We start from the raw sequence: 13378 nt of genomic DNA, 5'->3' as shown, positions 1-13378 counted from the left end.
AGGAAGGCCAAAGTTTTAAAAGGAGAGCTTGGCTTCTTGGGTGGTGTAAGGAAGGGCTTACTCACACAAGGGGCAGTGAAACCCCTTGGAATTGAAAACTAGTGGAAATTTGTGGGAAATGAGATGGATTATTTTTGGTGAGATCGAGATGACTAAAATAATGGGACCAAGGCAGAAGCAGTGTTAAGTTCTGGTCAAAAACTATCTGTCTGAAGAGTCTGACATTGTTCCAATCCTGCTGCCTAAAGATTTCCAGCATAACATCAGTGTTACCATATAAGGGAAAACTACTTGGAAGGATAAAGAGATATGAAACAGGTCAATTTGGGTCCGTTTTCACTGAGGTGGAGACAGAAAGAATAAGAGACCATCAAGGAGAGCAAGAGCGAGAATTATGAAGACAAAAGAGAACGCAGGTCCGTGTGTGTGTAAACAGACATATGGGTACTAATTCCACATTGACTGCCTGGTCTCCAGTAGTCTTGGACCTCCATTCCACTGGACTAACACCTCACTGTCTGAAGCCCCAGCGACAGCTGGTGTTCAACATCTACTGCACATAAAGATATTCCTCTCCCCAGAGAGGAATGACTGTGAAGACATGCTTTCCCAAATCACAGTGGCTACCTCAGAGAAAGACTTGATTCAGTGTCTAGCATGTGGAATGCTTTGGAGTTGAGAAAGATGCTTTATGAACAATATTTTGCACAGAACTTGGATTGCATTGTGCTCATTTTTATATGTGTATGTATATAAGAAAGAGAGAGAATATAAGTATAGTGTGTGTGTGTGAATGTGTGTATGATGTGCATGTTTTGTGTGTAGGATTTGCATGTGTGTGTGAGTGGGAGAAATAAAGTGTGTGTGTGGCAGAAACAGAGTGTCCATGTATGTGAAACTGAGAGAGAAACAGAGAGAAAGGATGTGTGTGTGTAAGACAAAGTGAGTGTGTGAGAACCAGTCTGTGAGAGAGAAGTAGAGATGTGAAACAGCGAGTGTGAGTACAAAGGGAATGTGTGTGCATGTGTGTGTGAGAAACAGAGAAGTGTATGAGTGAGAGGGTGTGCGTATGTGTGTGAGAAACAGTGTGTATGTGTGAATGAGAGGGTGTGCGTATGTGTGTGAGAAACAGTGTGTATGTGTGAGTGAGAGGGTGTGCTTATGTGTGTGAGAAACTGTGAGAGTGAGAGGGTGTGTATGTGTGTAAGAAATAGTGTATATGTGTGTGAGAGTGAGAGGGTGTGCGTATGTGACAGTGAAAGTGTGTGAGAGAGTGTGTGGGGGGCAGAGAGAGAGAGAGAGAGCAGAAAACTGGAAAAAAATCTTTCACCTGTCCCCCTGTGGTGAGCTAGACTAAGCTCCGCTGGACAAGTACTAAGTAATTAAACCCCCTTACCATGCTCAAAGATCTCTTACATGCTTCTCAGCCCTGGTAGGGCAGACATTTTATAAAGCTAGGAGGTGCTTTTCCTTTGAATGTGGATATATTAGAATATGAGAAGACTAATAATGTGAGAGTCCTGATGGCCCAAAAGCGGACTGTTCATTCATTTCCACAGATGCCGCCTGGCCTATTGAGTTCCACCAGCAATGTGTGTGTGTTGCTGATAATGTGAACTGATGTATGCAAACACTACTTGAAGAGCCGTGTGTCTTTGTGTGTGGTATTCTTGATGAGATAATGATTATGAGGTGTAGTGTGGAGCCAGAGTGTGCCACCATTGTTACTGGGGTGTGGAGGGAGATTTACATTAGAGAAGTTGACAACTTTGAATCAAGATGATAAATTATTTGATATGATCAGCAAAAGTTTCAACACCTTTGGAAGTACGAAGATTGCCTTAATTACTGTGAGACATGCCAAATTTCAGAAGTTAATTGCAAGCCCCAATAGCTTTTATTAGACATCTTCTGCCCAATTAATTACCTTCTTCTGGAAAGAAATGCCTTGCCTTTAAGAAAGAATGATATTTCTTTGAGCAGTTTAGGTAAACTTTGATTCCACCTCATTTGGTCGCTCACTCATGTCTCCAAAGAACTGATGCTGAGTGAGATATTAAGGAAGCAAGATTTAAAGAGTACAGAAAAAATTTACAAGGATGTCACCATGACTTGAGGACCTAGTTATAAGGAAAATTGATTGGGTTAGAATTTCATTCCCAGGATTGTAGGAGAATGAGGGGAGATTTGATAGAGGTATACAAAATTATGAGGGGTATAGATAGGATAAATGCAAGCTGGTTTTTTCCACTGAGGTTGGAGGAAACTAGAACTAGAGGTCATATTTTAAGGGTGAAAGTGGAATGTTTAAGGGAAACATGAGCAGGATCTTCTTTACCTAGAGGGTAGGGCAAGTGTGGAACAAATTGTCAGAGGAAGTGGTGGATGCAGGTTTGATTTCAACATTTAAGAGAAGTTTGGTTAAGTACATGGATGGGAGGGCAGGTCGATGGGATTAGGCAGAATAATAGTTTGGCATGGTCTAGATAGGCTGAAGGGTCTTTTTTTTTTGCTCTCTATGAGATCGTAGAGATAGACAGGCTCTTCAGCCCATTGAACTCACACCAACCATCAACCACTCATTGGACCTGTACAGTAATCATTACATTAATCTCATTTTATTCACTATACATTCCCCCCCCCCCAATTCAAGCACTCATCAACTTACAAAGGTCAGTTAACTTGTCAAACAACACGTCTTGCATGTTGGAAAAATTTGGACCTAAGGAAATCATGCAAACCTACACAATAGTGGCAATATGCAATGACTATTTAAAATACTAGCCTGCACGATGTTGGGATATAGGAGGAAACTGGAGCTGTCAGAGAAAGCCCACGGGGAGAATGTTGTATCCAAGTGCAGGATTGAAGCTGTGTCCCGGTACTGTGAAGCAGCTGCTCTTCCTACTGTGCTATGACAACATGCCACCTGGGCAGGGAGTTAGTGAGAAGGGGTCAAAGAGAGTGAGAGAGATGGGGAGGGAGGGAAGGAAATAGAGAGTGAGTTAGAGAGGGAGAGAGCGCAGAATTTTGAATGGGATGAAAGGATGCAGGATACAAGAACAACTTCCTTGCAATTCTTCAGTTAATGGACTGGAAACGTTATTAATAGTCACAACAAAGAAATAAAATCTCAATGTATTTTCTCAAATGAAGTGCTGGCAAATTGCAATCACTCCCTTGTGATTTACTAGGAATAACAGAATGGACTGATGAACTTAAATAAGATTTAAACTGAGCTCTTTATATAATTCCATTGAAGACACTAAAGCTACATTAACTCTGTGGAGATCATAACTGGGGTAAAGTCGACTATTTTTATTTTGCCATTTCAAAGTAATATTCAGTTTTTAGAGAGGTACTAGTAAAAGGCTTGACATGTTAATGACAGAGTGAGGTGGCCACTTTATTAGGTATACCATACACCAGCTCATTCATGCAAGTATCTAATCAGTAATCATGTGGCTGAAACTCAATGCATAAAAGCATGCAGACACGGTCTAGAGGTTGTTGTTATGGGATCAAATATCAGGATGGGGAAGAAATGTGATCTACGTGACTTTGGCCATTCGTTGGTGCCAGATAGGGTGGTATGAATATCTCAGAAACTGATGAGCTCTGAAATTTTCATGCACAATAGTCTCTAGAGTTTACAGAGAACAGTGCAAAAAACAACAGGAAAAAATCCAGTGAGCGGTAGCTCCCTGGGTGGAGAATGCCTTGTTAATGAAAGGTCAGAGGAAAATGGCCACACTGGTTCAAGCTGACAGGAAGGTGACAGTAACTTCAATAACCACACATTACAACAGTGGTGTGCAGAAGAGCATCTCTGAACACACAACACTTTGAGCCTTGAAGTGGATGGGCTACAACAGCAGAAGACTTGACGTTTTAGGAACAGCTTCTACCCTACCCCTCTGGCATCAGATTTCTGAATGGACAATAAACACCATGTACACATCCTGAACAATTTTACTCTTTTTGCACTACTTATTTAATTTAATTACTTTTTTAGAATATATTTGTTATTTGTATGTTTTTTATTATTATGTATTTCTTTCCTTTCTTTTTCAATATTTTTATTGATTTCTTACAAAAAAGAATACCCAGTACAGGAGGATATATATCATATCAATTACAATATATTTGAATCACACTTATAGTCTCATTACCCCATATCATGTAAATTAAGTTGAATCATAATATTGAAAAGTAATAATTCTATTATACAAAAAAAATCTAATTCCACTACCAAGCCGTTTGGTAAAGAAAGAAAAAAGGAAAAAAATCCTTATCATGTAGTAAAACATCTGTACTTAATAACAAATCAAAATTTTTGAAAATAATTCAAAAAAGGTCCCCACAATGTTAGAAAGTCTTATCTTGATTCAGAAATTGAACAACAAATCTTCTCTAAACTTAAACATGACATAACATCGCTTAGCCATTGAGCATGAGTAGGTGGAGCAACATCCTTCCACCTAAGCAACAATGCCCTCCCAGCTGTAAAAGAAATAAAAGCCAAACTGTGCAGATCAGGTGTCTCCAAGGTAGTATCTTTTCCTTCAACAATACCGAATAAGGCAGTCAAAGGGTTTGGTTTAAAATTTACTTTAAAAAGTACAGACAAAGTTTGAAATACTTCCTTCCAGTATTTTTCAAGACTTGGACATGTCCAGAACATATGAATTAATGAAGCCTCTCCATTGTTACATCTGTCACAATAGGGAGATATATCTGAATAAAAATGAGACAGCTTATCTTTAGTCATGTGGGCCCTATGGACCACTTTAAATTGCAGGAGGGAGTGACGGGCACACAACGATGAGGTATCAACCAATTTAAAAATTTCATTCCAAGTTTACTCAGAAATTGAAGTCTGTAAATCTTGTTTCCAGAGATTTTAATTTTGTCTAAAGGAACATTTCTCATTCCCAAAAACATACCGTAAATATTAGATATTGATCCATTATGAAAAGGTTTCAAATTTAAAATTACATCTAATAAATTCTTAACAGGACTTTTAGGAAATGTATGTACTGTAATTGAGATCGCAGGAAGTCTCTAATTTGTAAATATCGGAAAAAGTGGGTTTTTGGTAAGCTATATTTAACTGACAACTGCTCAAATGAAAAGAGACTTCCTACAACAAATAAATCCTGGAAGCAATTAATACCCAGTCTATCCCAGTCTTTAAAAATTACATCAGTCATAGAAGGTTTAAAAAAAAGTTAGAAAAAATGGGACTTGAAAGAGAAAACCTCAATAAGCCAAAATGTATTTCTGCATACAAAAAATTTCATGACATATGCCAGTGATATTAAACCTGACGTACACTTGGTGGCCACTAAATTAGGTACACGTGGTACCGAATCCAAGTTAGGTTTTCTTACTGCAGCAGAATCTAAATGTATAACAGTCATTGCAATAGCAGCTATTTAAATGTAGATTCTAAGTCGGCAGGAGAGATTACTGGCACAGTCAGGGAGGAAGTAGATGTGTGATAGTCAACAAGCAGTACTACAGAGATGGAGGGGGAGAGAATGGTTGATGCGAGGCCAGAATGCAAAAACGGAGAACGCGGCTCTGGTACAAACACAGACAGTGACCAAACTCAGTGTAATGTTGAGGGGATAAGAGGGCTGGATGGACTGTGTCCTGCTTGAAAGACTGACAGATGAGGGTGATATCCAGGTGGATGTGTTGTCCTCTCTGCACTGGGTCTGCTAAATAGGCGACCACCATTGTCCTTTCATGGTTGCTTTACCTAACCGTTTCCCACACACTGCGCCTGAACTTAGCAAGAGGAATCTGATTCATATTCCTTTTCAGATTTATTTATCACATGTATAGTACATGCACAGTGTAAGGTGCCATTTGCGTTAACAATCAACATATCCAAGTGGGCAGCCCCCACTTTGTGGTGCCAACAATGTTTAGGAGAACAACAATGAAACAACAAAGCAGACCAAACCAAGCAAACCAAACTCCATTCCTCCCTCCCACCCATGAACATATACAGTCCTGTAACTGCAGAACAGGCTATTTTCCATCTCCATCCTCCAGCGGTCTCGTGAATTCACAGACTTTGGACCCTGATATCCCTAGCTTCCCCCATAAGTAGCAGCTGCTTCAACCTGCGGTCATCTTATTGGAACACAACATTTGATCTAGACATTGGAGAAATAGGCCCTTTGTTTCATCCATCATCCACTTTCACTAATCCCATTTTATTCACACCACTTTCCCATCTGCTCCTCTCACATTCTACCACTCACCATCACACTAGCAGCAATTTACAGTAACCAACTAACCTGCCAACCTGCGAGACTTTAGGATGTGGGAGGAAACTGGAGAACCCACAGGGAGAACATTACAAATTGAACTCGTGTCCCTGGTGCTGTGCGATAGAGGCTGTATCCACTGTGCCGCCCAGTAATCAGACAACAACTTTAGAAAACAAAGCCTGGTTGTAACTCCTTCTTCTTTGTTTGTTTTAGAAATTATGGAGGTTCATTTTACGCACAGTCAGAAGCCAAGAAAGTGGGATGTCACCAGGTGTTGTGGCTGTATGGAAATGATGAGAGGATAACTGAAGCAGGAACGATGAATCTCTTTCTTTATTGGATAAACGAGCATGGAGGTATGGTGATGCAAAAACTGTGCTTCACTCTTTATCTTTGTGTTTTTTAATTAAGCAGCTGAGTGTCCATTGTAAGAATTCCATTTTTATAGCACCTTTCAGAGGATCAGGATATCCACAGAACATCAGAAATGGGAGCAGGAGCCATCTGGCCCTTTGAAACTGCTCCGCCATTCAGTAAGACCATGGCTGATTCAGTAAGATCGTGGACTCTGTTTCAGCTACTTTCTTTGCCCCTATAACTCTTAATTCTCCTGTGCAAGAATCTATCTAACTGCATCTTAATGGAAAAGTCTGTCTATTGTGTCATAAGCTCTAGTGGTTCTGCAGATGCTGGAAATCAAGAGCAACACAGACAAAATGCTGGAGGAGCTCGGCATGTCAGGCAGCATCAATGGAAATCAATAGACAGTCGTCATTTGGAGCAGAGACCCCTCTTCAGTTCTGATGAAGGGTCTTGGCCTGAATCATTTCAATGGATGCTGTCTCACCTATTGAGTTCCTCCACCATTTTGTGTGTCACTGTTGTGTCATAATGTGTTCCATCACCAATAAAATCATTTTGATGTGAGATCCCTATTGTAATGTGGGAAATGCAGGAACATATTTGCACAAAGCAAGGTCCAGAAAACAACAATAACCAGAAAGTAAATGTTGGTGAATGTTCTTGAGTAAATACAATTCATTAAGCACAGGAGAATTGCCCTGCTTTTCACTGGATAGTGCGTTTTGTGTTTTCATTGCATAGCAGAGCGGTGTTTCATATTAACGTCTGGGTAGAGTATGTACGTTCTCCCTGTGACCCTGTGAGTTTCTTCTGAGCATTCTGGTTTCCTCCACATCTCTAACTTCCACTGGTGGGTTAATCAGTGGGTGGGTGTTAGGAGAATCAAGAGAATGTAAATGGATATATGAAAGAACATAGGTTACAGGAAGATAAATAGGGAATAGGATTTTTCTGAGATCCAGCACAGACTTAATGGCTGTAGGGTCTCTGATATAATGGGAAAATAAGGGGATTGTCGGTTTTTCTTATCTACCAAATAAACTTTATAAATATATTGGTATTGTACATATATTAAAGTGGAAAATGTACCTTGGCCATCTCTTCTTAGTGATGGCTGGACTAGGGTCCTTCTAGTAATAATCAGGCTGCTGTCAGTAATCATCAGACCATCATATCATCACTGACCTCATCTCCTCCTGGAGATCTCTGTCTTTCAATCCAGCACTGCCTGTTTCTATCTCCAACCAGAGGAGGGGTCTCGACCTGAAACGTTGGCTGTCCAGTTCCCTCCATAGATGCTGACAGACACCTCCATCATTTTCTGTGCTGCTCAGTAAGGTCATTGCTGCTTTCACCCTAGCTACTCTAACTCCGTACAACAAAGGCTTATGAAACCAGGCAACGTCCCAGCTGTAATGTGAACTATCTGGATCTCTGGCCAAGCTGTTCTCGTACCGTTGTAATACTGGCATCTGCCTGACAATTTGGAAAGTTCCCCCCCATTGATAATCAGTGCACATCCTAACAGAAGAAATTAATTCAGGGTAATTATTGCCCAATCAGTCTACTCCTTACCAACAGCACAGCGCTGGACATTGTCGTTATGAATGCTACCATGTGGTGCCTAGTTCTAGTGTGGTAATTTAAGTATGTTGCTCGCCTAAGGGGTTATTATCCCTTAGTGGAGAACACCTGTGCATGACTTTGTTTAACATGGGGAGGCTGATGGACAGGCAGGCAGATCAGGGTCAAGGTCCAATGGCAAGAAGACTGGGGACCCTTCACTGCTGCAGCCTTCTGCTGCCTTCACTGCCATAGTGGTGTTCCACCATCTGCCAGATCCGCTGCTGAGGACTTGTTTAGATAGTCCTTTGTCTGCATTACCCCTTGACCTTACCGACACAGTTGACCCTACTGGGAGCTAAGCTCCAGGTGGCATCACTCTCAGGATCTCAGGAGATCTCAACCCTCTCCACCACGACAAGGTGACAATCCTCGGAGAAGATGTGGTACATAGCAACAGCCGGTTCACCAATGCCCAGTTTACATTCACTGGAACCACTTGGCTCCAGATCTCATCATGGCCATGGTCCAAACGTGGATTAGAGAGCCCAATCCTGGAGATGAGACAGGAGCGGTTGCCTTTGACATTAGGGCAGCATTTGACCTAGTGTGGCATCAAAGCAAAGATAGGGTCATTGGTGTCATACCTTACACAGAGGGAATGGGTTGTCATCTCCAAAGTCAATCTTCCCAGTTTGTGGACATTTCTGCAAGAGTTCCTTGGAGAAGTGTCCTAGCCACAACCTTATTCAATCACTTTATCAATGACCTACTTCTGTGATATCAGATATGGGGATGTTCATGGATGTTTGTATAAGTAGGGATGGGCAAAAACTGATGCCCTTTTCCAGCAGCATCAGATTCCAAGAATCAATAAACAGATGAAAGGATGTGTCTTCCTATTAAGTTACTGCATGGCTTATGTGAGCCTCAGCTTCATCCACCCAGTATCACTCGATGTCCTGTGGTAATGTAACCGTAAGCTCAGATCAAAGCAAATTAACTTATTGTCGTTGGTTGGTTGTCCATTGCAATTGATGATGACAGTTAGATTTATGCAGTTAGATATGTGAGCTGCACCAAGAAATCTGCGAGGGACTGTCTGTAAAGTGGGACAACTGTTGCACTGGGGCAGTTCCACTTGTCGACCTCAGAAGCCCAGGTATAGTGGTATAAGTAATCTTCGTAGCTGGGGTCTTCCTTGGTTGAAGTAGATGACCATGACTTCTTTTGTCCCTTGTCATGCTCCTTGTTCTCCACAAAGCTTTGCAGAACTGCTTTTGGGGCCCTTAGATCTCACTTAAGATCTGAGCTGACCAGTCTGTCTAAGCTGACTTTGTACGCTAGAACCCATCACACTGGTAGCAGGTGGTCCTCATACCCTGCTGTGATGGGGCACGTACACTAGGGTGCAATGAAGGTACTTGATCACATGAAGCCCACTGTGTAATCAGTAAATTATAAATAAAAACAATAAATACAATGATGAGCACAAAACAACAGAATGCTGTAAAGAAAAATGTTGATAAGTAAGAGAAGCTAGAGGGCATTTAAGATATAAAGCAGAGTTTTAAGTAGTGAAGGGGAGGTTTGCCTGATTTCCTCATAAAGAGGTTGTTCACTTAATATCCCCATTCCTTTGCCATTTTTTGGTTGTGGTGAGTCCATTTCCTGAGAAGCAGTATATTCATGAATTCAGTTCCCAAGGCTAAAGTATCAGAAGGTAAATAAAAGCCAATTTAATCCCATGAAGTGTAAAGGGGGCAGGTTGCATTGTTTCTCTCCATTTCATTATAAAATTAACTGTTCTCTTTTAATCTTTCTCTTGTGATGGTGCCTTTAATAAAACCTGCTTGATCTTCCCCAGCTGGACACAGTAACATATTCCCTAATCTGGCAGCAAAGGTTTTACAGAAAGTTGGAATTGATAAGGGATGCAAGATACATGTGTAATTACCTCACAGTGGAAAACTGTACTAGTTACAGTAATGCAGAGTTTAATGCTACGCTCTGTCTGTTAGCAGACTACTTACTACAGCTTAATTAACAATGTGTGAGAATTGTTTCATCAATGCAGGAAAGAAAGAACTCTTAGAAATTAGCTGGTAGGAATCATTCAAGGGTAGCATGTGACAGCTTACTCTACATTTCTCCTGTAGCATGCCTGAAGTCACTTATTACTCTTATCACCATAACAGCATGCATTCCTATAGCACCTGTTATACTGTCCCAAAGCACTTCGCAGCCAATGAGCTACTTATTTTGAGGAACAGCCTATGTTGTAATGTGATAAGAATGGCTGGTGATCATTGTCCATTAATTCTCCACAAATAGCAATGAAACAGAGGAAGAAATTGGGTTTGCCTTAAGATGAGTAAGTGGTGCTGCTAACTGTGAGTTGAGGTGTATTGTAAGGGGGAGGTGAAACAGTTTGGTGCATCTTCTCAATGCTACCATCAGGAAGGAGGTACAGGAGCCTTAATTCCCACACCACCAGGTTCAGGACCAGTTATTACCCCTCAACCATCAGACTCCTGAACCAGCGTGGATAACATGTACGATGGTTGTTTGTCCATCTTCGTGTGTAATCTTCCATTGATTCTATTGTGTTTCTTTGTTTCTACTGTGAATGACAAACTTCTATAGATGTATGGTGGAGAGTATATTGACTGGTTGCACCATGACCTGGTATGGGAGCACCAATGTCCTTGAATGGAAAATCCTAAAAAATGTAGTGGATACAGCCCAGCCCTGCCCACCACTGAGCACAAATACACCTAGCACAGTTGTAGGAAAGCAACATTCAGCATCAATGACCCCCACCATCCAGGCCATTCTCTCTTCTCACTACTGCAATCAGGAGGAAAGCGCAGGAGCTTTAGGACCCACCCCACCAGGTTCAGGAACAGTTATTTCCCCTCAACCACTAGGCTCTTGAACCAGAGGGGATAACTTCATTCAACTTCACTGCTGCAGTACTGCAGGCATCTTCTGCTGATTGGAACCTGGACTGTACTTCTGACATGCAAACTGTCTAGGTCATAAGCAGTTCAGAGAAACAGAACCCAGCCATAACCCGGAGAGTATGTTAGAATTTATTGAGCTTACAAACATCAGAATAGATAAAGGGCATTGTGTGGATTGGTGGACTTTTAAGAAGCACAGCATTAGAGTATATGGGGTTGGGTAGACACAGATTCACATTTACCTTGACCGTTCCATGCTGCCCTGGGCTGACTCCCATCTTCAGCCGTCAGTAATTGTTGTTCACCACATTTCTTCTGCCTATCATTTTTGATACCAAGGCACATTCCACATTGTTGTAGTCCTCTTGACATCAGTCCATATCTCTGAAGGCATCAGAATTGATGTACTGAGGGACCTTGATGGTCCATGTTCATAATTCCCTGACAGTGGCCGCACAAGTTGATAAGGGTGGGAGAAAGGCATTTTACGGCATACAGTCAGCCCTCCTTATCCGCGAATTCTGCATGCACGAATTAAACCAACCGCGAATCACAAAAACCCGGAAGTGGTCTTCCAGCACTTGTTCAAGCATGTACAGACTTTTTTTTCTTATAATTATTCCCTAAACAATGCAGTATAACAACTATTTTACATAGCATTTACATTGTATTAGGAATTATAAGTAATCTAGAGATGATTGAAAGTATACGGGAGGATGTGCTTGGGTTATCGTGGATTGGGATCGAAAAAAATCGGAAGTTCTTTTACTAAGTAAGTCAGAACAGGTACATCCGGTATCATTTAGCGTCAGTTAGCCAAACATTTGTCTTAGTATATAGTATATATTTTACCTTTCAATGCATATAAAACACTTGAGAACATATGTTTCAGTGCCGGGATTGGGAAGTTCCCGAGTTTGATCCAGCGACAGACCGCTCCCGAGTGGGCTCTCCGCCGTGCCGGGTTGATGTGGAGGATGAAAACCCTAAAACCCCAAAACCCAATGATAAACCACTGTGTTGCTTAGTAATAATCGTAGCTTTCATTGGGGCACAGCCTTTCTCACTTTATCCTTTGAAATTGTTCTGATTGTTGACCGACGTAGCCTAACGCTTTTCCAATGACCGATGGAGTTTCACCTCTTTCCCATTGCTTTATTATTTCCATTTTATTTTCAATCGTGATCGTGATTATTTTCGTGAACAGAAACACAGCGGATTCAGACCTCTGCCGCCGGGTCCTAATGTCCACCGCACTGAGACAGGTTAAATAAGGTCTGGGGTTCCGCTGGGTGCTAAGGTCTACCACATTGAGACAGGTTGAATAAGGGACTTGAGCATGCGCGTTTTTTGGTATCGGCGAGGGGTACCGGAACCAATCCCTGGCGGGTAAGGAGGGCCGACTGTACTTGCTTTTATTCCTCGAGGACGAAACTCAAGACTAAGGAAGTTACCTTTAAGCTTTAGGCCACATCTGGAGTATTGCATTCATTTCTGGTTACCTCATTATAGGAAGGATTTAGAGACTTTGGAGAGGGTGCAGAAGTGATTTACCAAGCTGCTGTTTAGTGCAGAGGACATGTGCTATAAGGAGAGGTTGGACAACTTGGGTTGTTTACTCTGGAGCAGCGGAGGCTGAGGGGAGACTGAGGGAAGCTTCTGAGAGGCATAGGTAGAGTAGATAGCTGACATTTTTTCCCCGGGGGAATGGTCTAATATTGAAAGTCGAGCCTTTAAGGCAAGAGGAGGAAAGTTCAAAGAACATGTGCCTGGTGGCTGAAGCATGCTGCCAGGATGGTGGAGGCAGACATGGTCGAGGTGCTTTAGAGGCTCTTTGACAGGGACATGAATATGCAGAAAATGAAAGGATATTGACCATTGTGCAGGCAGAAGTGATTAGTTTAATTAGGCATCATTAGCTTAATTAGTTCAGAACACTATTGTGTGGTGAAGGGCCTGTTCCTGTGCTGTACTATCTTACGTTCTGTGTAATTAAAGTTCTCAGCCAAGTATTCACTGTTGCTCACCGAGCTCCCTCTCTCCATCCACACTCTGACTCTCTGCTGATTATTCCGAATGGAACCTTCGCCGTTCCATTCTCAGAAACCCCTCATTAAATCATTTAAAATGCCCCCTTTTAAGATGATAAAAGGAACTTCTCTGATTAAGTCTTTGTTAGTGTCTGTAAGCTTCCTGTAA

At 41.7% G+C, this 13378-nt stretch overlaps 1 protein-coding gene across 7 annotated transcripts in view; it reads left to right on the top strand.

Moving 5' to 3' along the window:
- The window catches only part of LOC132403894 (branched-chain-amino-acid aminotransferase, cytosolic-like), a 227456-nt gene that overhangs the window by 183137 nt on the left and 30941 nt on the right, over positions 1 to 13378 (top strand). For all 7 annotated transcript variants that reach the window (XM_059987696.1, XM_059987699.1, XM_059987703.1 and 4 more), the window contains one exon: positions 6501 to 6643. In XM_059987696.1, the coding sequence (XP_059843679.1) occupies positions 6501 to 6643 (143 nt within the window). The remainder of the gene's footprint in view (positions 1 to 6500; positions 6644 to 13378) is intronic.

This window comes from Hypanus sabinus, chromosome 13 (genome assembly GCF_030144855.1).
Source record: "Hypanus sabinus isolate sHypSab1 chromosome 13, sHypSab1.hap1, whole genome shotgun sequence".
In the NCBI taxonomy this organism is placed as follows: Eukaryota; Metazoa; Chordata; class Chondrichthyes; order Myliobatiformes; family Dasyatidae; genus Hypanus; species Hypanus sabinus.
The sequence above is the reverse complement of the archived record's forward strand: the minus strand, read 5'-3'. Positions and strand labels throughout refer to the sequence as shown.